The 23,639-nt window shown below is 52.6% G+C and overlaps 1 protein-coding gene across 4 annotated transcripts in view; it reads left to right on the top strand.

Annotated features, from left to right (window-relative positions):
* Nucleotides 1–23,639, top strand: part of UBE3C (ubiquitin protein ligase E3C) — a 111,450-nt gene that overhangs the window by 51,890 nt on the left and 35,921 nt on the right. For all 4 annotated transcript variants that reach the window (XM_047763466.1, XM_047763465.1, XM_047763468.1 and 1 more), the window contains 7 exons: nucleotides 1,521–1,678; nucleotides 1,829–2,061; nucleotides 8,681–8,785; nucleotides 9,509–9,596; nucleotides 9,798–9,895; nucleotides 11,369–11,501; nucleotides 20,919–21,166. In XM_047763466.1, coding sequence (XP_047619422.1) covers nucleotides 1,521–1,678; nucleotides 1,829–2,061; nucleotides 8,681–8,785; nucleotides 9,509–9,596; nucleotides 9,798–9,895; nucleotides 11,369–11,501; nucleotides 20,919–21,166 — 1,063 coding nt within the window. The remainder of the gene's footprint in view (nucleotides 1–1,520; nucleotides 1,679–1,828; nucleotides 2,062–8,680; nucleotides 8,786–9,508; nucleotides 9,597–9,797; nucleotides 9,896–11,368; nucleotides 11,502–20,918; nucleotides 21,167–23,639) is intronic.

Below are 23,639 nucleotides of genomic sequence, written 5' to 3'. Positions count from 1 at the left end.
GCTGATGAGCCCCAGGCACACGCCGACCCTTCTCGCCCAGCGCGCTCCCGTCCTTGAAGTGACAGAGCCTAAGTCCTTTGGCCTACCTTCCCGGGGTCAAAGGGAGCAGCGGGCTCCTGTTGAATAATCGCCCTAACCTCATGGTAGGGACCCAGAGTTGTGTGAGAAGTGTGCACCCTGGCATGCAGGTGTGTGACGGGCAGGGGAGGGTGTCCAGTGTGGGGGCTGCTGACAGGGCGCACAGTGGTTAACTCGACCTGGACGTGTTCCCCCAAGTACTGTGTATCCGCTCCGTTGCTCTTGCCCTCTGCCGCTGATGGCCAGGGAGCTGCAAGATACAAACCACTGCTTTTACTAACAGCAGCAAAATATTAAAAAACCTGACATTTCATCTCTTCTTCACGTCGTGGAACTTGTGGTGGGGGCGACTTGGCAGAGCAGGGGCCCCCATCCCCACATCCCCCCCGCAGCTTTTGCTGTCATCCTTGCCTTGTCTGGAGAGGGCCGGGGAGCTGCATCCCCCCCCCGCGTGTGCCCTTTGTTCCTTTTGGGCCACCGTCTCCTTCACTCAGCCCTTCAGCGCCGTGCTCCGCGAGCACACAGGACGGTGGCCAGAGTGGGGACGGTGCAGGCTGCACCCCCCGGCCCTGGCGGCGGCGGCGGCGGCGGTGGCAGGGCTGTCCCCTGACCTGTGCCCCGGGGAAGCCCTGAAGCTCCGGATAGTGCAGCCAGGCTTCCCCGGTGCCACGGGAGAAAGGCGTCTTTGCCAGGCCCCCTCCCGCCGCGCTCTCCTGTGGCTTCTGGCGGTGGTCAGCAGCCCGCCGGGACTCCGGTCACGGGGCACCTCCTGGATGACTGTCCTGAGGGGGAGGCCTCTGAGCTCTAGATGGTTCGAGGGAAAGCGGAGAGCGTCCTGCCCCCAGAGTCTGCCCCCTGCAGAGGCGGCAGCTGGCCGGCTGCTGGGAAGAGCAGTCCGGGTGGGGACGGGCCCTGGCTCACAGCCTGGGCAGGGGTGGCAGGGGGACGCTGCTGGGGGCAGGCGGGGGGCACCTCGCAGGCCGGGAGGTAGACTGAGGCCCAGAGCCCCACGGGAAGGCTGTCTGCCTGGGGGTCCTGGGCGGGTTCAGTGTTCAGCTGCCTCGACTGTGCTGACTGTTCCTAAGTGTCCGTAGCTGGATACGCTTTTCCTGAGACACGAAGCCTCAGCCTCTGTCTAACCTGTGAGTGAGCGGGAAAGGGTTTTCCACGCGGTGGCGAGGTGCGCGTGGGAGGGTCCTTGCGACGGGCCCCAGCTGCTCCTCTCGCGAGCCGGGCCCGGCTCCTCCTCGTGTGGCTGAGTTCATGCCGTCGAGAGAGTGGGGGCGGGCGGCTTGCTCCTTCGGGGTGTCTGTCGCCCGCGTCGTCAGGGAGACTCCGAGCAGCGCGAGTCCTCCTGCCGTCGTCGCTCCCAGGCTGTGTCTGAGGTCGTGTCTCCACTTGTTCCCGACCGCACCCCTTTTCTCTCCCTTGCCCAACCCCAGGTCGGTGGTGCCGCTGCTTCAGGTGATGTCCAGGGGCTCTCCCATGTCTCTCGAAGACTCCAGCCGGATCATCCCCCTCTTCTACCTTTTTAGCTCCTTGTTCAGCCACTCCCTCATCTCCATACACGATAACGAATTCTTCGGTGACCCCATAGAAGGTAAGACCTCGCAGGGGTCCGGTTGTTGGGGCCTCGCGGCCTGTCCATTTTCACCAGTGACAGACCAGTTGGAAGCCTCTTCGGTCTTGCGTGGGTGTCGAGAAGGGAAAAGAAACCAAACGTGATAGGCAGTTGGATTGTGTTTTTCAGTTGCCGGTCAGAGACCGTCATCGATGATGCCCTTTTCTTTGGAGGAGCTGGTGATGCTGTCTCGGTGCCTCCGAGACGCCTGCTTAGGGATCATCAAGTTGGCTTATCCGGAAACAAAACCGGAAGTTCGGGAAGAGTACGTCACAGCCTTTCAGAGCGTTGGAGTTACGACGAATTCTGAAATGCAGCAGTGTATACAGATGGAACAGAAACGATGGATTCAGTTGTTTAAGGTACAGACTCTCTGAATTCCTTGGTTCACTCGACTCATTTTAGAAGAAAAAGGAAAAGCCATTGTTGTTTTTACTGTCGCCTCCGCCGCCGGAGCCTTGTCTGCCCGTTGGTACTTGTGTCTTTTGCAAGTTCCCCCTAGTATGTTGCGTCACAAGGCGACACAGAAACAAAAGTTTTTTCATGTTTTCGTTTTTATTTTTCACGGAGAGATGGCCTGTGGATTTTATTTTTTAATCTTTGAAGAAATTGATTAGCAGAGGTAGCATGAGGTCATTAATTTAATGCCCGTTGGACATAAATTATTTTAAAGTATCTTCATCTTTAACCACACAGAAGGAGAAGTTATGAGTTCCCGTGGCTGGAATGTTGGCAGGAAACCACCGCCACTGAGGCCATAACTATTGGGGTAGAAAAAAAGAGAAAGGGTGCTTGACTTCCCATGAAATTTCTGCAGCAAACACATCCAGTCAGCTAAAATCGCTCATTAAAGGAGGGAGAGCAGAAGAAATGCATTTTCCAAATTGAATGCTGGATTTACAGTCCGTTTAGCACGAGCGACCGAGCGACCTCTCGCACGCTAATGTTCGGCGGAGTCATCAGCTGTCCCTGCCGGTCTTTTATCACTGCTTTTGTCAAGCTATCTATTTAATTGAAAGAAGTTAATTGAATGAAAATGATCAACTAAGCTTGTATTAATATTGCTAATGGAACTTTCTTCTTGGCCATGTTTGGAGAAAGATGTCAAGCTAGACTTTAGGAAAGGCCCATTAATGCTTGCACTTAACCCGATGGGCTAATTAAGGACTGCTTATTCCTCCTCCGAGCCCAGGGGAGCCTCCGCCCCGCGCATTCGGCCTGATTTTACAGCGCATTTCACTTCTGAGCACGAGCATTAGTAGCCCTGAGAGGAACGGATAATGTTGTGGTGGCCCCGAATGCCGTAGTAATGCATCCCTGAATTCATAATTTGTGCAGCTCGGTGTGCTGTGTGTTTGCACAATTTATTTTAATTACCTATCTCCCTATTTCTGAGTAAACTTTTAAGGTCACATGTGGCGCCCTTACTATATCCTGGCCGAAAGACTGACACTTTGGCAACTTTTCTAAGTTAAAAATAAGCTGTGTAGCCCATTGGCAACTTGGAATTACACAGGATTCTGTGACCTTTTCCTGGATGTGGGTATTCATGGTAACATATGTGTTTTCCTTTCGTGTGTTTAATTAAACTCCAGGATCTTTGTTAATAGAACTTTCCATTAGGTGCGGTAGCAGGTTTGTGTACAGTATCGAGAGTCATTTCATGGTTTTATGGCACCGACGGGGAATGTCATCTTATCTTTAGGACCCAGAAATCTCTGAATTTAATAATGCTCTATGAAGTGTTTTTCCCCTGGTCCTGTTTCATTTTCCTGAAGCATTAAATGAACATTTTGTACTGAATTTTTTCTTATACCTCAGAATTACTCGTCACTACTTTGTTAAGGAATGAGGGGTTTTTTTGGTTTTGTTTTTTTTAAGAATTAGGGTGAACGTTTGCTTTCTTGGGACCCGGATTATTTTAGGTTTAAAGTCGGGGTGTTACAGAGATCCTCTGAGTCCAGAATTGTCTGAAGACAGTGCTCAGAACTGCATTCCTGTTCTTGGAGAAAACATTTTGTACGGCCCGTTACGGAGCTGTGTGGAAAACAAAACATCAAGAGTCAGGGTTCGGTCTTTGAAGTGATGCGGCTGCTGTCGCCGCCGTGAAGGGATGGGGAGCTTTGCCTCCGTGGCTGCGAGTGGCGGGTGTGCTCGGAGCGCCTTGCGTGTGTTAGTTCCCTGAACGCCCTGAGTTCTCGTCATCCCCCATCTCCCCTCGCTGGTGGGCGGCAGCGCTGCGGCTCCTGCCTTTGTCCCTCTAACGAGCCCTGCCGTGGAGCGCGAGCCTCTCCTCTGGGTTCGGGTGTCAGACCCGAGTGGAGGAATTCTAGGCGGAATCGACCAACGGCGGTAGCGCATCTTGCTGTGATTTCCTGCCTCCGGTTGAGTCAGACTGCGCCGCACACGCGGGCCCTGCCTCCTGCAACCACTGACCGTTTTCATTTTTCAGCCTCAAGATGGTCCTCTCGGACTAATTTCTGAGAGAGGCTTGGGGGGGCTGGTCGCAAAACGGAGACTTTTAAGTGGATACAGCCATCTTTCTTTGTCGCTGTAAGAATCGAGGTCAGTTTCCAAGCCCTGCATTGACACTGCTAAAACAGTTGATGCATTTATCACATTGAGAAACTCCTCTTGAAGTGTAATTTATAGATCTAATTGCTTTAGCCCCGAGAGGAGAGGGAGCTCCGGTTTGATTTGCCTTCGTGTGCAGAGGAGTCACCCAGAGGAGGGGCCCGGGCCGGGAGGAGGCACCTGTCGGCACACCTCCCTGGGACCTGGGAGCGCACGCTCCTTCCGCTGGGCTCGCATACAGTTCCGGAAGGACCCTAAAGACGTGAAAGAGGAAAACAGCAGCAGGGCCCTGCTTCTAGCCGTAGTGGCCCCCACGAGCCAGCTGTCCAGGCTGCCCGAGAGGCGGTCCGGGCTCCCTTTGGAAGCGGCCGAGCTGCGTCAGGCCCCTTTTCGTCTTTGAAGGGCTCTGTTAGTTTGGTTTGGGCTGCTGAATAGACAGAGTCCTTTAAGAAAAAAATCGTGTCGTGTTTTGGATGCGCTGGAGAATACTGCTGACTTTTAAAATCAACCCGTTTTAACAAGTAGTAACGGAGGGCTCTATAAAACCAGGGTGACCGATGACAGAGCGGTCCATGTCAGATACTCGATGACTTTTATATGCTAGGGTGTTGTTCCTGTCAATTCTTGAGACACCCGCAGTGTTTCTCCAGGAACACTGGCTCCACCCTGTGCTGGGGAGTCGTAAATGAGGTCCTTGTTCTGGGAGTATCACAATACAGGGAAAAAAGCAAACTTTGAACCGATTCCGTTGGACGAGAACAAAGCTGAGGGCAAACAGGATGGAGAAAACAACTGCTAAATTATGGTGAGCTTTGGAATTATGCTAGGAAAACTGTCATCCTGGTCGTTGATGACATGTTCAGCTTGGAGCTGGTGCTTTACTGGTTTGTCTGGGTTGGTTTTTTTTTTTTTTTTTTTTTTTTTTCCTCTTTTTAGGGCCACACCCGTGGCATATGGAGGTTCCCAGGCTAGGGGTCAAATCAGAGCTGCAGCTGCTGGCCTACACCACAGCCACAGCAATGCCAGATCCGAGCTGCGTCTATGATCTACACCACAGCTCGTGGCAACGCCGGATCTCTAACCCGCTGAGCAAGGCCAGGCATCAAACCCGCAACCTCATGGTTCCTAGTCGGATTCGTTAACGACTGCGCCACGACAGGAGCTCATTTTTATATATTCTTCATTATGAAATCAAAATATAAGAAATTCTTGTTTTATATGTATTTACCACATCACACATTTACCACACTTAGGTACCTGTAAATTATGTGCTGTGTCCTATGCTTCGTTTTGAAGTTTTTAAATAATGACCTAAGAGGTCTGGTTTTACCTCCCAGGTTTTACATATCCGATTTAAGATAAAAGGAGATTATTATTTTATATTATAGTGTAATTTAGTCTTAGCTTCTCAAAATTTGGACTGTATGTGTTTGGGGGGGTTACAATAATGTAACTAAATATCACTGATCTCCATTCAGAAATGTTAGTTGAACATCAGTATCTTCAAGTCATCATCAAATGTATTCGTAGTAATAATATATGTAAACGTATTATATGAGGTAGTATATGTAATGCTTAAGAATATTTCCCTAAGGCCATTAATCAAGGTTTTCTTGTGATCATCCTTGCCAGGTGAGACAGACGGTGATCTTAGGAGATGGTGTGTTAATTTGCAATCTTTAGACCTTCCCGTCGTGGCTCAGTGGTAACCAACCCGACTAGTATCCGTGAGGACACGGGTTCCATCCCTGGCCTCACTCAGTGGGTTAAGGATCTGGCGTTGCTGTGGTGCGGGCCGGCAGCTGTAGCTCCAATTAGACCCCTGGCCTGGGAACCTCCATGTGCCGTGGGTGTGGTCCTAAAAAAAAGGCCCCCCCCCAATTTTTTTTTTAATTAAAAAAAATCTTTACCTTGGACGGTTGTCAGGTGTGATTTTTAGGAGGAGTCTCTGTGTTTCCGATCAGTCATCTGCTTGATGTTTTTAACACTGGGGTTAAGGGAGACCTGCTTGTAGGTTTCGGTGGTAAATGATGGCGCATGCGTGACAGTTTTGCCCATTTCTGCGTAGTTGCTCAAGTAACTTCATTCGTTTTTGAGTGTTTATGTAACCTAAGGTTTGGGTCCTCGCGGAGGCCACGTCCTCACGTGATGCCTTTAACTTCCGTCCCACGGCATCTGGGCCTGCGCGTCTGCCGTCACGTCGTTTTCGCAGCTCGCTGGTTCTCGCGTCCCGCAGCATCTCAGGGGGATCTCGCAGCGTTGCCCGTGGCGGTGCAGACTGGGTGCGTGTTGGCAGGAGGCCCTGGTGTGCAGCCGGCCGGACCCCCAGCCTGGCCTGCTCTGCCCCGCGTCCCCGTAGCCTCTGTTCTCAGTTGGCAGCCCGGCAGCGCCCGCGACCCAAGTCCTGTTGGAATGCTGTGCGTCTCTGAGTGTTGGCGCTGTCGTCTGAGGTGGGGTCACACGCCGGGGAAGCGACGACGTTGGCCGAGAGGAAGACTGTCCTTTGCTCTTAACTGGGTATCTGTTGACCCCGTTTTAAAATTAAAAACGCCAGTTTTGCCTAACCTCTGACCATCGTTTGTCGATTTATGGGTTTTTAATGGTTACCACTGTAAGCTTCGCGTTTTTATTTATTTATTTATTTTTATTTTTAATTTTTTTTTCTTTTTGCCGTTTCTAGGGCCGCTCCCGCAGCATATGGAGGCTCCCAGGCTAGGGGTCGAATCGGAGCTGTAGCCTCCGGCCTACGCCAGAGCCACAGCAACGTGGGATCTGAGCTGCGTCTCTGACCTACACCACAGCTCGTGGCAACGCCGGATCCGAAACCCACTGAGCGAGGCCAGGGATCGAACCCAAAACCTCATGGCAACCCTGGATTCTTAACCCACTGAGCGAGGCCGGGGATTGAACCTGCGTCCCCACGGATGCTAGGCTAGTCAGATTCGTTTCCACTGAGCCACGCCGGGAGCTCCCCGAGACTCCCTCTTTTCCTCTGAAGAGCACAACTGAGGGACTTCCACGAATGAAGCGCATCAGGCCATTGACCCACCTCGTGTATGACCAGCAGTGAACTAGGCAGAACCGGACCAGGCTTCTCTCCGTCTCCCTCAGCTGCACTCGGAGCCAGTCCGCAGCAGCGTCGGCTGTGAAACCGCACCCTGGGCAGCCACAGCCAAGTCCCGAGTCAGGAGGGCACACCTGGGCCTCACCTGGCTCTTCGCTGTGCTGGCGTCTGCTGATTCCAGAAGGACGTCTCAGAGGGTCAGGGCACGGAGGCTCTAAAGTGCCCCAGGCGGCTGCGTTGGCAGGGCGTGGTTTTGACCATCACGGTTTCGTGGTGTCCAGGCTCTCTGGACGCCCCCTTTCTCCATCCGGGAGCCTGTCGTCCGGGCGGCCGGGGGGATCACCCAGGGACCTTCCTCACCCGCTTGCGATGGACACACAGTGAGACTCCCTAATTCTTTGTCCACGGTGTATTTTACCTAACTAGAGGCAGTGTGTACACAAGCCTGGCTGGCTTTTTCAGAAAACACTGTCAGAGGCATTCACTCGTTGGTGTTTGTCGGATCGGACCCTGACTGTCAAGGTGTAAAACTCTGGATTTACAGATTTTTAAATAGATATCTTGATTTATTGCGAAGTGCATTTCCATTTAACATGTCACTTAAGGCCTTTTTGAAATGGACAGTGCTGTTAGGTCTCCTTAGATGACCCAGAATTGACAGTCAGTTGCTGACTCCGCGTGGGTCATCAGGTACCTGGTAGGTTTCCAGGTGGGTGGTGGGGTCCTGTGCACAGTCAGGGAGACGAGGGCCGAGCTCTGGTGACGTGGGCGCTCTAGGGTAGGGCAGAGTATCTGGGGAGGCGTCTGCAGCTGGCATGGAGTGTGTGCGGAGTAGACCTGTCTCCCAGGGCTCCTGTTGAGGGAAGCGCGGGAGTTGGGAGAGGTGTTCTCTAGGACACTGCTTTCTCCCACAGGCACCCTGGTGGAGTGTCTTTCAGAAGTTTACCTTCGGAAAATTTTGCTTTATTTGGCGATGTCTTTGATTATCGCTCCAGTGAGCTAGTCCATTTCCAGATTTGTGTCTTAAAACGTAATTACTACCTACCTTGTAGTTTTTTAAAAGTCAGCCTTTGCACGTATTTGTGTTGATTTTTTTTCTCTTTGTTGGTAGCTAACTAACCGCTTTGTATGTAGAACTTACTGTTAGCATCACAGGATGAGACGCGTTTCTGCCAGCTGCTCTGGTGGTGGCCTTGCCCGTGCGTGGCTGCCGAAGCCCACCTCCTGGGGCGTTGCACTGAAGAAGCCATCATCCTGGACATGCGGCGCGTGGCATCGCTGCTTGTGTGCACTGGTAGCTCCTGAGCTTGTGTGTGTGACTTGGTCCTGTTCTTCGCCCTCAGGTTATCACCAACCTGGTGAAAATGCTGAAGTCCAGAGACACAAGGAGAAACTTTTGTCCGCCCAATCACTGGCTGTCAGAACAAGAAGACATTAAAGCAGATAAGGTGTGACTGAAAGATCTTTTAAATAGTTTTTATTAAACATATTTTTTCAGCTTTTTCGTTGTGGGGAGAAGAATCTATCCTTTAAAGCTATTTAATGTATTATTTATAAAACTAAATGTTCGTAGTAGACTTTTTTTTTTTTTGCCTTTTTGCCATTTCTAGAGCTGCTCCCGCAGCATATGGAGGTTCCCAGACTAGGGGTCTAATTGGAGCTACAGCTGCTGGCCTACACCACAGCCACAGCAATTCGGGATCCAAGCCGCGTCTGTGACCTACACCACAGCTCACGGCAACATCAGATCCTTAACCCACTTTGCGAGGCCAGGGATGGAACCCACAACCTCATGGTTCCTAGTTGGATTCATTTCCGCTTCTCCACGACGGTAACTCCCCAAGAATTTTTTAAAAAATTATGAGAAAGTGGAATATTCGGTAATAGTAAGAAATTGGTAATTTTGCAAGGTGATACGGTTTGTCTCATAAAGCAGTCATATTGTGCTGATTTACACATGCAACAGGTAGGGATTTCCTTGCATTGTATTCAGAAAATAGAGTTAGAGGGTAACAGGACAGCCAGCATCGGGGAGAGGGTCGGAAGAGGGCGTGAGGTCACAGAGGAGCCTGGCTGCTCAGTGCAAACACCAATTCACTTTGAACAAGGCAGGTGGAAAATTTGTGCTGGGACACAGGGCTGGGCTAATCAGGGGTGTCCGGTCCCCACAGGTCACCCAGCTCTACGTGCCGGCGTCGCGAAACGCGTGGAGGTCCCGGCGAATGGGGAGAATCGGGCCCCTGCGCTCCACCCTGGATGGTGAGTCCCCGGGGGGCCGAGTCCCTCCGCGCTTGGGGGCTCTGGCCCAGGGCCAGCCAGCCGGCGCCTGGCCCCACGGCTCTGGGTTCGGTCCCTGTGTGTAGCTGGGCCTCCTGCAGAACGTCTAGGTGGAGCCTTCCCGGGGGTGGCGGGGAGGGCTGGGGGGACACGCGCCGGGACGCAGCTTCCGCTCTGTTGCAGTGGGCGTCGAGTCCCCGCCGCTGTCCGTGTCCGAGGAGAGGCAGCTCGCCGTCCTCACAGAGCTGCCCTTCGTGGTCCCGTTTGAGGAGCGAGTCAAGGTAGGCACGCACTGTCCTTGCGGGTCGACGGCGTGTTTCGCGGGCTTTCTGGTAGCTCAGCGATAAAAATGAACAGCCGTGAGAGCAATCTCGAAGGTGCCCAGGGCCCCAGATGACTTGTGTTGTCCTCATTAGCTTGAATAGCCGACAATGACTTATCAAAACGTAATGCAACCAAGTACCTCAGTGTACAAACTTGAAACATGTTGTCCTTAGTTATAACTAGTTAAAAGGCCTGTTATACTATCCTTTCGTATGACATCCTTTGTGTAAATTTTGTGTTCTTTGAAAATGCCGGAGTTCCTGTCGTGGCGCTGTGGTTCACGAATCCGACTAGGAACCATGAGGTTGCGGGTTCGATCCCTGGCCTTGCCCTTGCTCAGTGGGTTAAGGATCTGGCATTGCCGTGAGCTGTGGTGTAGGTCGCAGACATGGCTTGGATCCTGTGTTGCTGTGGCTCTGGCGGAGGCTGGCAGCTGCAGCTCCGATTCGACCCCTAGCCTGGGAACCTCCATGTGCCACAGAAACGGCCCTAGAAATGGCAAAAAAAAAAACAAAAAAAAAAGAAAAGAAAATGCAGATTTTTGAGAAGATATTATTACTAAGTTGTTTATCACAAAAGGTGCTTTATAAAAATGGATGGCTGTCATCATTTTTTGTGTCATGATTTTCAACTGATGTGCAAAAAGCTTTTGTTTACATGTATCTGTTTCCAGATTTAATTGAAAATGTTTTGTGTGTTCACGGGCTTTTTAGCAAATTTCTAAAAACTCTGCCCTTTCATACTTAGGTGATGGCTTTGAGAGGGTGTTTTTTAGGCCTCACCACTCTTTTCCCAAGATGAACATAAGAATGAATTCCTTTCAAGGCCATTGATGTTTCTTCATTAAAACACACACGCGCGCACACACACACACACGGGCACGGTATAGCATAATTCCTGAGTGCCCTCTACTGGATTTTTAGCACCAAAAAACTTACTTGGATTTTATCACACAGAGATGGTCCTACCGTTATTAACATACAGCTTTACACAGCTCTTCCCTCCACCACCTGGGTGCTTTTAAAAGATTTACAAAAGAAAACGCTGAAAATATGCCATAGCATGAGATTTTAAAAATTTGTGTGAAGTGGGGAAAAGGAGCAATATTACCAATACATAAGGAGTTCCCGGGTGGCTCAGCGGGTTAAGGAGCCAGTGTCGTCACTGCTGTGGCGCAGGGTCAATCCCTGGCCCAGTAGCTTCCACTCGCCACAGGTGAGGCCAAAAAACAAACAAACAAAAAATAATAAATACTGCACATTTATTGACGAGACATAAAATCAGTGTTTGATACGTTGACTTTTAAAATTTGCTTCAGAATTTATAGAGATAAAAAGTTTAGATTTATTTAGCAGCTTTTTTCCTTTTGGTTGCTTATGTTTATAACAAAAAGTCTGTTTCAGGTAACCTTATGACTTCCCCTCTGTTAGATCTTTCAGAGGTTGATTTATGCAGATAAGCAAGAAGTTCAAGGAGACGGTCCGTTTCTGGATGGAATTAATGTCACGATAAGAAGAAATTATATTTATGAAGATGCTTATGACAAACTTTCCCCAGAAAATGGTGTGTAGCATTCTCTCTGTGTGTATGGGGGCGGCGGGGGGAGGGGGGGGCACGATCTCTGTGTACGTGTGAGGGGAGCGCTAGGGTTGTGCAAAAGGGTAGTTATGAAAAAGTGAAGTGTTTGTCCTCTTGTTCTGTAGTGGCTTTTTTTTTTTTTTGTCTTTTTGCTATTTCTAGGGACACTCCCGTGTGGCATATGGAGGTTCCCAGGCTAGGGGTTGAATCGGAGCTGTAGCCACCGGCCTACGCCAGAGCCACAGCCATGCAGAATCCAAGCCACGTCTGCAACCCACACCACAGCTCACAGCAACGCCGGATCCTTAACCCGCTGAGCAAGGGCAGGGATCGAACCCGCAACCCCATGGTTCCTAGTCGGATTCGTTAACCACTGTGCCACGACGGGAACTCCTGTAGTGACTTTTTAAAACAAATGGAGTAGGTCAGATTTAGTGGGTGTATATTATCTTTTTTTGGGGGGGGGGGGCTCTTGTCTTTTCAGGGCCGCACCTGCGGCATATGGAGGTTCCCAGGTTAGGGGTCGAATCGGAGCCACAGCTGCCAGTCTACACCACAGCTCACAGCAATGCCATATCTTTAACCCACTGAGCGAGGCCAGGGATCAAACCTGCACCCTCATGGTTCCTGGTCAGATTTGTTTCCCCTGTGCCGCAGCAGGAACTCCCCAAGTAATATTTCTAAGATTGACAAATAATTATTGCAATAGAAGCCTTTCAAAGATGATTTTTTTTTTTAGGGTAAGAAACTCTTGCTCCCAAATGTCTGTCTCTAAAACGTAGTTGACAGCCTACGATTCTAAAGATGCTGATGTTCAGCCAGACTGTTTCGTACGTGACGATCTACGCAGACATCATAGGTTGAAAGCCAGGTTAAATAAACTAAAACAGACGCCCCTGCAATCCACATTTCTTTATAAGAAAGTCAGTGTGCCTCAGTGATAGAACTCTTAGATAAAAGGGGATTATATCGCAACAGTAATTTGGACAGCGTTTCGAGGTCCGTGACACGTTTTTGTCTTACTTCACTGTTTGATACCCAGTGTTCAAAAGTTTTGGTCGTATTAATTTATGTGTTAATAATTTTAACTTCAGAATATAATATCCATGATACCACATTGAATCAGTGTGAAATCAGTGCAGGTATGAAAAACGAGAGCCTGGCAGGCTCTGGATCACGCCTTTGGGAGGGGGCGGGACGTTGTCAGATAGGAGGTAACAGTTCCCTTTTCTTCTAAGGGGCAAAACCTCTCATTTCAGACCCTCTTTTTCTCGGACAAAGAACTAGTGAGGGGCTGACACCTCTGGTTCCCTTGCTGTGCTCCGGGTTTGGTTTCTAACAGAGCTTGGTTTGGTCCTTCCACCTCTGCCCTGGCCCCCTGGAGCCGCTCGCTCTCAGAGGCAGAGCTTTACGCGGCTCTCCCTTGCCTGGGATGTGAGGTTCGCAGGGTGTGTGTACGAGGGAGGTGGAATTGCACGCCTCGTAGCGCACCGTGCTTGTGGGGAGACAGGTCCCCCCGCCTTTGGGGTCTGCAGGTCCTCCTAACTCAGGTACAGTGGCGGTGGCCCTGGGCTCTGTGTGACGGCGGTGGCTGCGGCTGGCCCTTCCCTGAGGTCCTCGCCGTCTGGGACGGCATCCTTAGTCTTTGTTCAGCCCACGTGGCTGGCGCTCGGTAGATGTTTGTTGAATCTGTGGCTGACCCTGGGGGAAAACTGAGATAGAATGGAGGGGTAAACTGGCACATGCTTGGCGTGGTGCCCAGAGAAGAGCTGCAGTGTGCTTGACGCTGGAGGCTCCGTGAGGGGAGGACTTGAGCCAGGACTTGGGCGCGAGGGCGGGAGTCCTCCAGGTGGGTTCATCCGTGCGGAGGCAGAGTGTTCGCCGCGGACCCAGCTCTGTGCCTGGTGGGCTTGGGGTTCTTGCAGGGGCCAGAGTATGTCTGTGAGCTCTTCTGCCAGAACGGAAACGTGTGCTTAGCGGTGGTTTTCAGCTGACTTTAATAAAACCCTTCTGTTGGCGTTCCTGATGTGCAGTGGAAACAATCCGACTAGCGTCCGTGAGGATGTGGCTTCCGTCCCGGGCCTCGCTCCGTGAGTTAAGGATCTGGTGTTGCCGTGAGCTGTGGTATGGGTCGTGGACGTGGCTCAGATCCCGAGTTGCTGTGGCTGTGATATCAGAATCGACCTCTCGCCTGGGACCCTCCAGATGCCATGCGTGCAGCCCTAAAAAGATAAAGGGAAAAAAAAACCCAAAAACCTCTTTTGTGTAGATTGTTAAGACATTACTGCTCATTTATAACCAGCCCCAAACTTCCTAATGAATCCTTAAGCCTAAAATTATTCGGACGTTGACATACCCCATTCCCTAGCTGTGCATACTGATAATTGCATTGCATTTAAAGAATTTGGACAAATCTCATAGTATTTATGTTGTAATGCCTTAAATTTTTAGTGTTCTCTCATTCAGGCCTTATTATTAAGAATTTTTAAACCATATGTTACAATTGTTTGATACTTTGCTATGCAAATCGTAAAACTAAATGCCATCTCAAAAAATGTGTAATTTACAGAAAATTGGCCTGACGCGCCTTGTCAACTGATCGTGTACATGTAATCACTTAGCAGGTTTATTCCGTATGTCATCTGGTCGTTGGAGCAAAACCCTTCTTTTTGGGTTCTCGTTGTCTCGTATGGTCTGGGAACACTTTTCTGAAGTGTGAGTTGGGCCCGTTTGACAAGTGAGCTGACCCTCGGGGCTCTAGGAGGTTGAGCGGCTTCCCTTTGGGAGCTCAGCAGCCAGTGTGCTGGGGGCCCTGGCGCGGTGACACCCTGCTCGGCCCACTGTCCACCACGTAGCCGTCGTTACTTGGCTGGGAGCCTGGTCTGGAGTCCGTCTCTCCTGGTGGAGGAAACGGAGAAGCAGCATTTGCACACAGGAGCGCTGTCGGGGCTGTAGAGGTGGCGCGTCCTTGGCCGCCCGGCTGTCCCTCCTTGGGCCAGATGGGGTCCGCCGGGGCCACGCGAAGCCACGATTATTCCCGAGGGCCTCACTTGTGCCTTGTGTGTCGCTTGGCTTGGTTTAATGGGCAGGGTTTATCACATAGTTTTTCTGAAGGAGAAGTGATTATAAGGTAAAATCAAAGTACGGTTGACCCTTGAACAACACGGGTTTGGGCTGTGCAGGTCCCCTCATGCAGATGTTTGCCGTAAATACATTAGCAAAACATTGGAGATTTGTGACAGTGAAAAAACTTGCAGGTAAAGCGCGTAGCCTAGAACTACTGAAGAAATTAAGAAGTTATGAATGCATGAAATACATGTAGCTACTTGTCTGTTTTATCATTTATTGCCAAAAGTATACACAGCTCTATCATGGGAAGTTAATAAAATGTATCAGGACCCCCAGAAACACCCGGAGACCGTGTGTGGCGCGTTCACAGTGGCGGGCAGTGGAAACCAGGGGCAGGTGCGATGCTAAACCGCGACTGTGGGACTGACGGTCGCGCACTGTCCCACTTCCGTCATTTCGGAGCCCCTCCTGTTGAGCCCAAATGTTGTGAGGTTCACTCAGAATTCCTCTGCCCGGGCCCTCCGTCGCTCCGCTGATGCCCATGACGCGTGACCTCTCGAGGCTCTTGCGTAGCGGTCCTCCTGTCCGGTGCGGCCCCCGAGCCTTGAGTCCGACCGGGGACCCACCTGAGGTGCCTCTAGTGATGCTGGACACGCTCCCAGGAGGAGGGGAAGCTGGGTCGCTTGTTACACCTGCAGCTGTGGGCGCCTCTGTTTCAAGACAGATGAAGCCAGCGTAAGCTCGTTGTCAAAAAGAAAAAAAAAAGAAATGTGTGAAGTGGCTGCAGCTGTGCCAACAGGCGCACAAACCTTGACTTCCTCTGCAGTGCCTTCTGTTGCATTGAAAGGACATCTGTGCAGTACCTTCAGGATCACGTATGGAAAACGCATCATTCGTGCGGGTGCAGAACCACCATGAGAAAGGTGTTCCTACAGGCGCCAGTACGATTTGAGGAAAAGCAAAGCCCTTACAGAGAGAGCTGTTTTTCTCTTATGCACGCTTTTATTCTCTAAATGTTTAATTGCCAATGATAATTGATGTAATTGAAAATATATTAAGAAACTGCGAGGTATTGTTTTCATACGTAATTTTTTTTTCCACTTTTTAGAGCTGTACCCGTAGCATATGGAGGTTCCCAAGCTAGGGATCTAATCGGAGCTACAGCTGCCGGCCTACATACACCAGAGCCACAGCAATGCCAGATCCAAGCTGTGTCTGCAACCTATACCACTGCTCTCAGCAACGCCAGATCCTTAACCCACTGATGGAGGCCGGGGATTGAACCTGCAACCTTATGGTTCCTACTCGGATTCGTTTCTGCTGCCCCACGATGGGAACTCTCATATGTAGTATTTTAAGTTTACCTTTTTTGTAAATATAAAAGCCAGAAGTATTTCTAATTGATTTACTTTTTCTAAAAAATTTTCAAACTCACAAGGTATATCCGTATGTTTTGTTATTAAAAGTTTAAATTTATCCAACATACTTTCAAACTCTCTCCCTCGTTGGTCATAGAAAAGAATAAACTGTCTCATAACCACGTTGCTTTAAAAATTGTCAAGAGTTTTCAAAAGAGCCTTAAAATTGTCAAGAGGGCCCTAAAATTTATTTCTAGTTTGTTCGGAACACCGTTTAATGCTGCTGCTCTGGAGCAGAAAGAAGGTGAGGATATAAAACTGGAGATTTGATGCCAGCAAAGGCTGTTTGGATAATTTTAGAAAGAAGTTTGGCTTTTAAATTGTGGCGGGAACAGGAGAAGCGGACACGTTCCCAGCCATTCCAGAATCCTTGAGGAGAATGGCCATCTGCCTAGACAGGCTTCATGCAGACAGAAGTGCCCTGCTCTGGAGGGCCTGGTGTAGCTGAGTGGGCGAAGGACTCCGTGTGGTCTCTGCGAGGACGCGGGTTCAACCCCTGGCCTTGCTTGGTGGGTTAAGGATCCCGTGTGGCTGTGGCTATGGCTCTGATTCAACCCCTAGCCTGGGAACTTCATATGCCGCGGGTGCAGCTGTGAAAAGAAAAAGAAAGTGCCCTCTCTGGGAAAAAACGCCACAGAGGACATTGATGAGTAGGGAAGAGAATGGAGCACCAGTGTTGGAGGCCGGAGAGGGTGAGCAGCCACTGTTCTGTGCAAATGCAGTCGAGTTCATGGTCAGGACTGCCCTCGTCTCTAAAGCTGCTGACCCCTGAACCTTGAAAGGGAAAGAAAAATAAACGCCAGGTGTCAACAAGAAGGCCTGGGAAACGCGGGCATCACCCCCGCGTCCCCCGTTCTCTTGATTGGTTCCCTCAATGCTTCGCCCCGTACCCGCAAGGGGCCGGCTTGTGGGGCTGGACAAAGCCCCTGGCCTCCTCCCAGAACCCCCCCAAGGGCAGCCCTGCAGGGGTCGGAGTGGTCTCTTGCCCTGAAACACGTCTCTCCTTCCACCTCGGGATGGGGAGCTTATGGGGCCTCGTTGCACCGGGTGCCCTCGGGCGAGGGTGGTCAGTGAGGTGCACGAGAACCTGACAGAACGTCACAAGCGGCTGGGAGGCTCGCACCACCAAGGTGCCGTCGTTGTCACGGGAAAGCCGGGAAAGCCGTCAAGCCACCGACAGCGTGTTCCTGCCGGAGCAAACACCAGGCGCTCCGCGTGGCTTCAAGGATGCCCGAGGAACCAGAAGATGACCCTGTGGAGATGGGCTCCTGGTCCAGCTGGCCGGTGGGGGCGGCGCAGACCGTCGGACAGAAGGGCCCACTTCTTCCAGGCTTGCTCTGACCTGCATGACACGGACCGTGTAGGATGCAGGCCCTGAAATCCAAGCAGCAGTGGAAGGGTTGCTACTGCAGAGAAGCGTTTCTAGAGAAGGGAAGCGGCAGGGCGGGCGGTCAGGCAGACAGGACGATGGTTTTTTCCGTACAGTTAGACCCAGGGCACCTGCCTCCCCGTCCGCACCCTCTGCTGCCCAAGACCAGCCCTGCTCCTGCCCAGCCTGCCCCTCGTGAGGCGGGAAGACGAAGGCCCTGGGGATGGCCCACTTCCACCTGGTCGCGAATAATCCTGGTGCACACAGCCGAAGCCTAACCTGCTGTGTGTGCGCGCACGTGGCTCCCCGCGGGCACCACCCCCGCGTCACCTAGGCTCTCCTCGCGGAGGCCGTCGTGCCAGGCCGCGTGTGCGCGTGGACGCGGCGCTGTAACCAGTACCGTGTTGGGAGCACGACTGGTGTCTGGTGACTGTCCTCCCTCGGCGAGGCGGCCGTGAGGCTTCCTGCTGGCAACGCTAGGCCGCGGTCCCGCAGCCCCGTGCCCGATGCTGCGTTACCCGTGCCCGCGTCGTCACTCCTGTCAACGAACATGGATTTCTTCCGCGTGGTACCTTGTCGTGGCTGATGTCTTGAGTCGTAACACGTGCGACTCCGTCAGTGTCGTGTGTCCCACGAGGCGCGCCTGATGAAGGACCTGACGGCACAGCCGTTCCGTCCTGGAAAAGGATGGTGGAGACTTGGGGCGCCAGTGGCTGCGTGCAGAACAGTATCGTGCGTGTGTTTGATGATTTCCTAACGTTTTCCTTTTTGTAGCTTACCGCATCAGAAGACCAGAGTGTGTCATAGATACACTGTGCCCTATACGTGGTAATTGACGGTGTGTGTTAGCGGGAAGACTTCTGGTCGGCAGTGGGTTATTGGAAGTAAAGTTTGGGGGGGGGGGTCAAAAGCTATACCTGGACTTTCAACCATGTGTGGGCCCCTACCCACTGAATTTCCTCGGGATCCCCCCTCCCCACTGCTGCGTGAGTGGGCACTTTTCACTCATCTTCCGAATCAAGGAGTGCCGAGATACCTACCCAGCAAGATCGAGTTTACAGGTATCGTGCTGTTGTGTATTGTCGTTTACAGAAGTGAGCTCCAGGGAACCACAGTCTCAGTGCCAGCCGTACCTGAGGGGGGGACTTCTGTGAATGGCCACGGAGTCACCCCCATGATAGAGAGACACCCTGCCTAGGATATTAGTGCTACAGCTTGGAGGCTTAAGAGGTGGGCCTTGGTTGAGCATTTCCCACTTAAAAATGTTTTCAAAATCTGCTGCTAACCGCTGACGTTCAGTTTCAGAACTATTGTATATGACAAGTAAATGCGTATAGTTTATTCTTGTTTACTGTCTGTATTTTGGTTTTGTTGTTTGTTTTTTCTTGTTGGCCACTCCTGAGGCATATGGAAGTCCCTAGGCCAGGGAACCAACCCGCATCACAGCAGCAACTCACACCATAGCACGAACAAATAATGGTAATCGCATCGATCAAAATAGATGCAGGAGTTCCCGTCGTGGCTCAGCGGTTAACGAACCTGACTAGGAACCATGAGGTTGCAGGTTCGATCCCTGGCCTTGCTCAGTGGGTTAAGGGTCTGGTGTTGCCGTGAGCTGTGGTGTAGGTCGCAGATGTGGCTGGGATCTGGCATTGCTGTGGCTGTGGCATAGGCTGGCAGCTGCAGCTCCAATTCGACCCCTAGCCTGGGAACCTCCATATGCTGCAGGTGCAGCCAATATTAGCTATTTATCTTTGGATAAATAAGCTTCCTTAGCCTTGGTTTCCTCACTGACCAATGGGAATATTCTTAACCCCGAGGTGGTTAAAGGATTTGAAGTAATTGACGTATGTGCGATTCTGGCCCAAGCTGTCGTGGCTCAGGGTGGAAGTCAGTGGCGGGGGCTCCTTTGCGGAGCCCAGAGCAGGCTGGTTTCCTCCCGGGGGAGGTGGTCGCCTTGCTGGAGAGCTCCCTTCTGTCCCTGCGGGCAGGATGGGTGGCCTCTCCCGTGCCAGCGGGGAAAAGACCGAGTCAGCCCTGCTGTGCAGGGCGGCCCAGGCTTCAGTCCAAACAGCAGACCGTCGACCCTGTTGAAAGACAGACGTTCAATCCCAGATCTGTGGCCTCAGTGCCAGCACTCGCGCAGCACACAGCGGGCTCTGCTGAATGTGCTTGCTTTTTCCTTTTTCTTTTCTTTTTCTCTCCTTTCTTTTTTGGCCACCCCGAGGCATATGGAGTTCCCAGGCTAGGGATCGGATCCGAGCTGCAGCTGCGACCTGGGCCACAGCTGTGTCGTGGCGCTGCAGAGACACTGCCAATCCCGTTGCACCACAGCGGGAACGCCTGATCATGCTCTTTGCTAAACCCCTTGCTAGGGTGTTTTCTGGAGGCCACCTGTCCGCTGCGATGCTTTGGGTCAGGGGTATTTGGACAGCTGCACGCTGAACCTGGCTTCTGAACCTGCAGCCCCCCCTTCTTATTTGCAAGTACCTGAAGGACCGTGGTGGGAAGTGACAAGGGACATGTCACTTCCTTTGTCAGACCTGCGTCCTGATCGAGCTGCAGACCACCTGGTTTGGCGTGCGGCGGAGGCCCCTTTATTGGCCTGCGTTTGGGGCCTGTATCCCCGCGTGGCAGGGAGTCGGGGGCCTGGCTGCTCCCGCTGCCGTCTGCTCTCCGTGGGGGCGCTCGGACGGGGACGTCTCACGGAGCAGGCTGACCTCAACAGCTCTGCAGCTTTGAAAAATGTTCATCTTTGTGGCACATCGTACGGCCGAAAGGGCTCCGTTTTTCAGCCAGATGTTGTCGTCATGACGCAGGTTGTGGTGCTGCTTTCCGTGGGTCCTTGTAGCGCCGCCTTCCCTGGCGTCTTCTTTATCCGCTTCCCTTCTGCCTTTCTTGGTATTAATTTCTGTCCGGTGTCACCCTCGGGTCTTCCCTCCGCTGCCCTGCTCTCCCGGTGTTTTAGTTCCCTGTGTCCCTTAGAGGATGTGGGTTGATTTTATTCTCTGAAACGCGCACCTCCTCCCTCCGCTCCCCTCGCGAGGTGTTACTGTGGAGGCGTGACCCGTGGCAGCACCTGAGGGAAATCCTGGTCCGTCTACCTCTTGCCTCTTTTTCATTAAAGCTGTTGGTTTTTTGGAGTTCCCGTCGTGGCTCAGTGAGTGGTTAATGAATCCAGCAAGGAACCATGAGGTTGTGGGTTCGATCCCTGGCCTCGCTCCGTGGGTTAAGGATCCAGCGTTGCTGGGAGCCATGGTGTAGGTCACAGACGTGGCTCGGATCCTGCGTGGCTGTGGCTGTGTTGTAGGCCGGTGGCTACAGCTCCGATGCGACCCCTAGCCTGGGAACCTCCATATGCCTTGGGAGCGGCCCTGGAAAAGACAAAAAGACAAAAAAAAAAAAAAAAGCTGTTGGTTTTTTAAGTCTTGCATTAACGTGTTTTTAATGTTCTCACTCCCCTTCCCTAAACTAACCTCCTGAAATACCAGCTTATTTTACTGCTGTTTAAACAGATCTCTTTTCCTTGCCCGCCCCTTTGAACAGAGCCTGACCTGAAAAAGCGGATCCGGGTGCACCTGCTCAACGCCCACGGCCTGGACGAAGCCGGCATTGACGGCGGCGGTATTTTCAGAGAGTTTCTCAATGAGCTACTGAAGTCGGGGTTCAACCCCAACCAGGGGTTCTTTAAGACCACGAACGAGGGGCTTCTGTACCCCAACCCAGCTGCTCACATGCTCGTGGGCGACTCCTTCGCCAGACATTACTACTTCCTGGGCAGGATGCTCGGCAAGGTAAGCGGACCCTCCGCAGACACGCAGCACAGGCCACGGGATGTGCAAGCTGGGTGTGTCTGTGTGGGTACCGGCTGTTTCCTGGAGGGTCTTTGTGCAGAACTGCCTGAGTGATTTCGAAAAACCCTGGACAGTACGTATGTTACGCACACTGGTCCCCACGCTGAAACTTCTTGGTGTGTTCCAGGAAACACGGGAGGCGTGACACGAAGGTCGGTGTGTGCAGGTCTTAGAGCGGTGCGTCTGCTCGCGTAGCTGGGAGTCTGTGCATAGTTTGTCTTTTCACAGTTGCTTTGGTTGGCAGTTAGCGTTAGAAGTGACTCTCTCCGCGGCTTCTCCGCAGCCTCCCAGTGCTGCGGGACGAGCCGTCGTCACTCAGCGCAGTGTGTGTCTCTACCGAGGGCGAGGCCTGGGGCGATTGGCCACTGAAGGACGAGGCCGTGGTCACCAGAATGGCGCGCCTGGTGCATACAGCGCCTCCGCGGACACAGCTCACCCTTCATCGAAAATGAAAGGGCACTTCCGCTCTAAGCTGGTGGGCGCGTCCGTGTCACCTTGCCCCTTTGAGAGTACATGGGCCCCTTAGGGTCAGGAACGAGACAGCCCCCGTCAGTGCGGCCTCCGTCGGGGCCAGCTGGCCTTTGTCCCCGTAGGCCGCGGTCACAGAGCACCGGCAGGTGTTCGTTGCTCACGGTTCTGGAGACGCGGCGGTCTGAGAGAGGGCCCTGCAGGGTCTTACTGGCCGGGGGCCCGCTCCCGGCTCATGGCAGGTGCCCCGCTGTGTCCTCACATGGGAGAAGGGGTGCAGGAGCGCGGGTTCAAGGGCCCACCTTGGGCGGGGGCGTCTCCCTCCCACCCCCGCATCAGCTTCTGCCGGGCACCTGGGTCCGGCCCTCAAGGAGTTCTGTGTCTCTTTTCAGTCCTGGGCTGAAGGAGGAGGTCACTTCTCTCTGGTTCTGTAGAGTGTGGTTGTGTCCTGCACAAACCGTGGCCCCGGGGGGACTATTCCCAAGTGAGGCTCATGCTTTTCGGCATGTCATTATGCAGACAGGTGAGCATTTCGTGTGTCTTTTGGAGGGCGTCTCCTGTAAATGGAGCCGTGCGGCAGGTGGCCCTTGGTGGCCTCTTGCGCTCGGCCTGTTTGCAGGGGTCATTCGGGTTGTGCCGTGTGTCAGTGCTCCATTCCTTTTTCCTGCAGAGTAATATTCTGTTCTGCGATAACCACGTCTGTGGGAGCTGTCCTCGGTTGCTGGGCGGGAGGCTTGTCCTTGGAAGTGTTAGCGGGGCGGCATGAAAAAAAAGGAGCTGCCTGGGGTGCGCAAAGGCAGTGCGGTGGGGAGCGGGCCAGTGGCCTTGCGAGCAGGCTGGGCTCCGGAGGGAAGGCCGGACTCTGCAGAAAGAGCCGTTCGGAGGAGGCGTGCAGGGCTGGCGCTTTCAGAGGAGGGAGGCTGCCTGGGAAAAGTGTCCAGGGATGAAGAGCCAGACCAGGGGGCGGCCTGGGCTCCTGGAGAGAGCGCAGGGAACGGGTGTGCAGGGGAGCCCAGAGCTGCACCCTCCAGGGCGAGGGGCTGGCTGATGTGGGCTGGTGGCGGCTGTGCTGAGCGGCACCGGGGCATGGGTGGCAGGCCCTGTGGTCCTCATTAGATGGGGAAGGGGGACCGGGGAAGGGGAAGGTCAGCGGCCAGGCGCCCTGCCGCTGCAGGGATGTGCTTTGGCATCTGGGGAGGCTGGGGAGTGGCCTCCTGGGGAGGAGGCGAAGGAGCTACGCCAAGGGCAAGGGGGGAGCGGTGTGCTGAAGGCAGCTCTGAGGCCGGAAGTGGGCCCGTGAGGGACAGGGGCTGCCCCTGCAATGACAGCGTGTGCCGCACTCCAAGCTCGGTGTTCAGGGTGGTCGCTCCTCAGCTGTGGCGTCTTTAAGTGAGTAATTAGGAAGCTAATGTTGCTTTGTAATGATTTTCTATAAAAATTGGTCTTTTTCATTTTATAATTAAATTTCTTTATAGGTCGCATTGGTGTTCTAGTCTCGTGATAGATTTTTTTTTTCTTCCTCTTCTTAGGATGGAAGTTCCCAGGCTAGGAGTCGACTTGGAGCTACAGCTGCCGGCCTGTGCCACAGCCACAGCAGCACAGGATCCGAGCCATATCTGTGCCCTGCACCACAGCTCACGGCAACACAGGATCCTTAACCCACTGAGCGAGGCCAGGGATTGAACGCATATCCTCATGGGTGCTAGTTCATTTCCGCTGTACCCCAGCAGGAACTCTCCATGTTATATTAAACAGACCTGCATTCTTTGCCTTGAAGCTCCATGTATCAGAGGTAGCATAAGTAAAAATCAGTGCTGCAGATCATAATCTTGTGACTTATTCTGAAACAACAGGTTTTTTGAAGTATAATTTACATTCCATAAAATCAGCCCCCCCCTCCCCTTTTTTTGCTTTTTAGGGCTGCACCTGCGGCATATGGAGGTTC

Source organism: Phacochoerus africanus, chromosome 16 (assembly GCF_016906955.1).
Source record: "Phacochoerus africanus isolate WHEZ1 chromosome 16, ROS_Pafr_v1, whole genome shotgun sequence".
In the NCBI taxonomy this organism is placed as follows: domain Eukaryota; kingdom Metazoa; phylum Chordata; class Mammalia; order Artiodactyla; family Suidae; genus Phacochoerus; species Phacochoerus africanus.
Note: the sequence above shows the minus strand (reverse complement) of the source record. Positions and strands in the feature narration are given on the sequence as shown.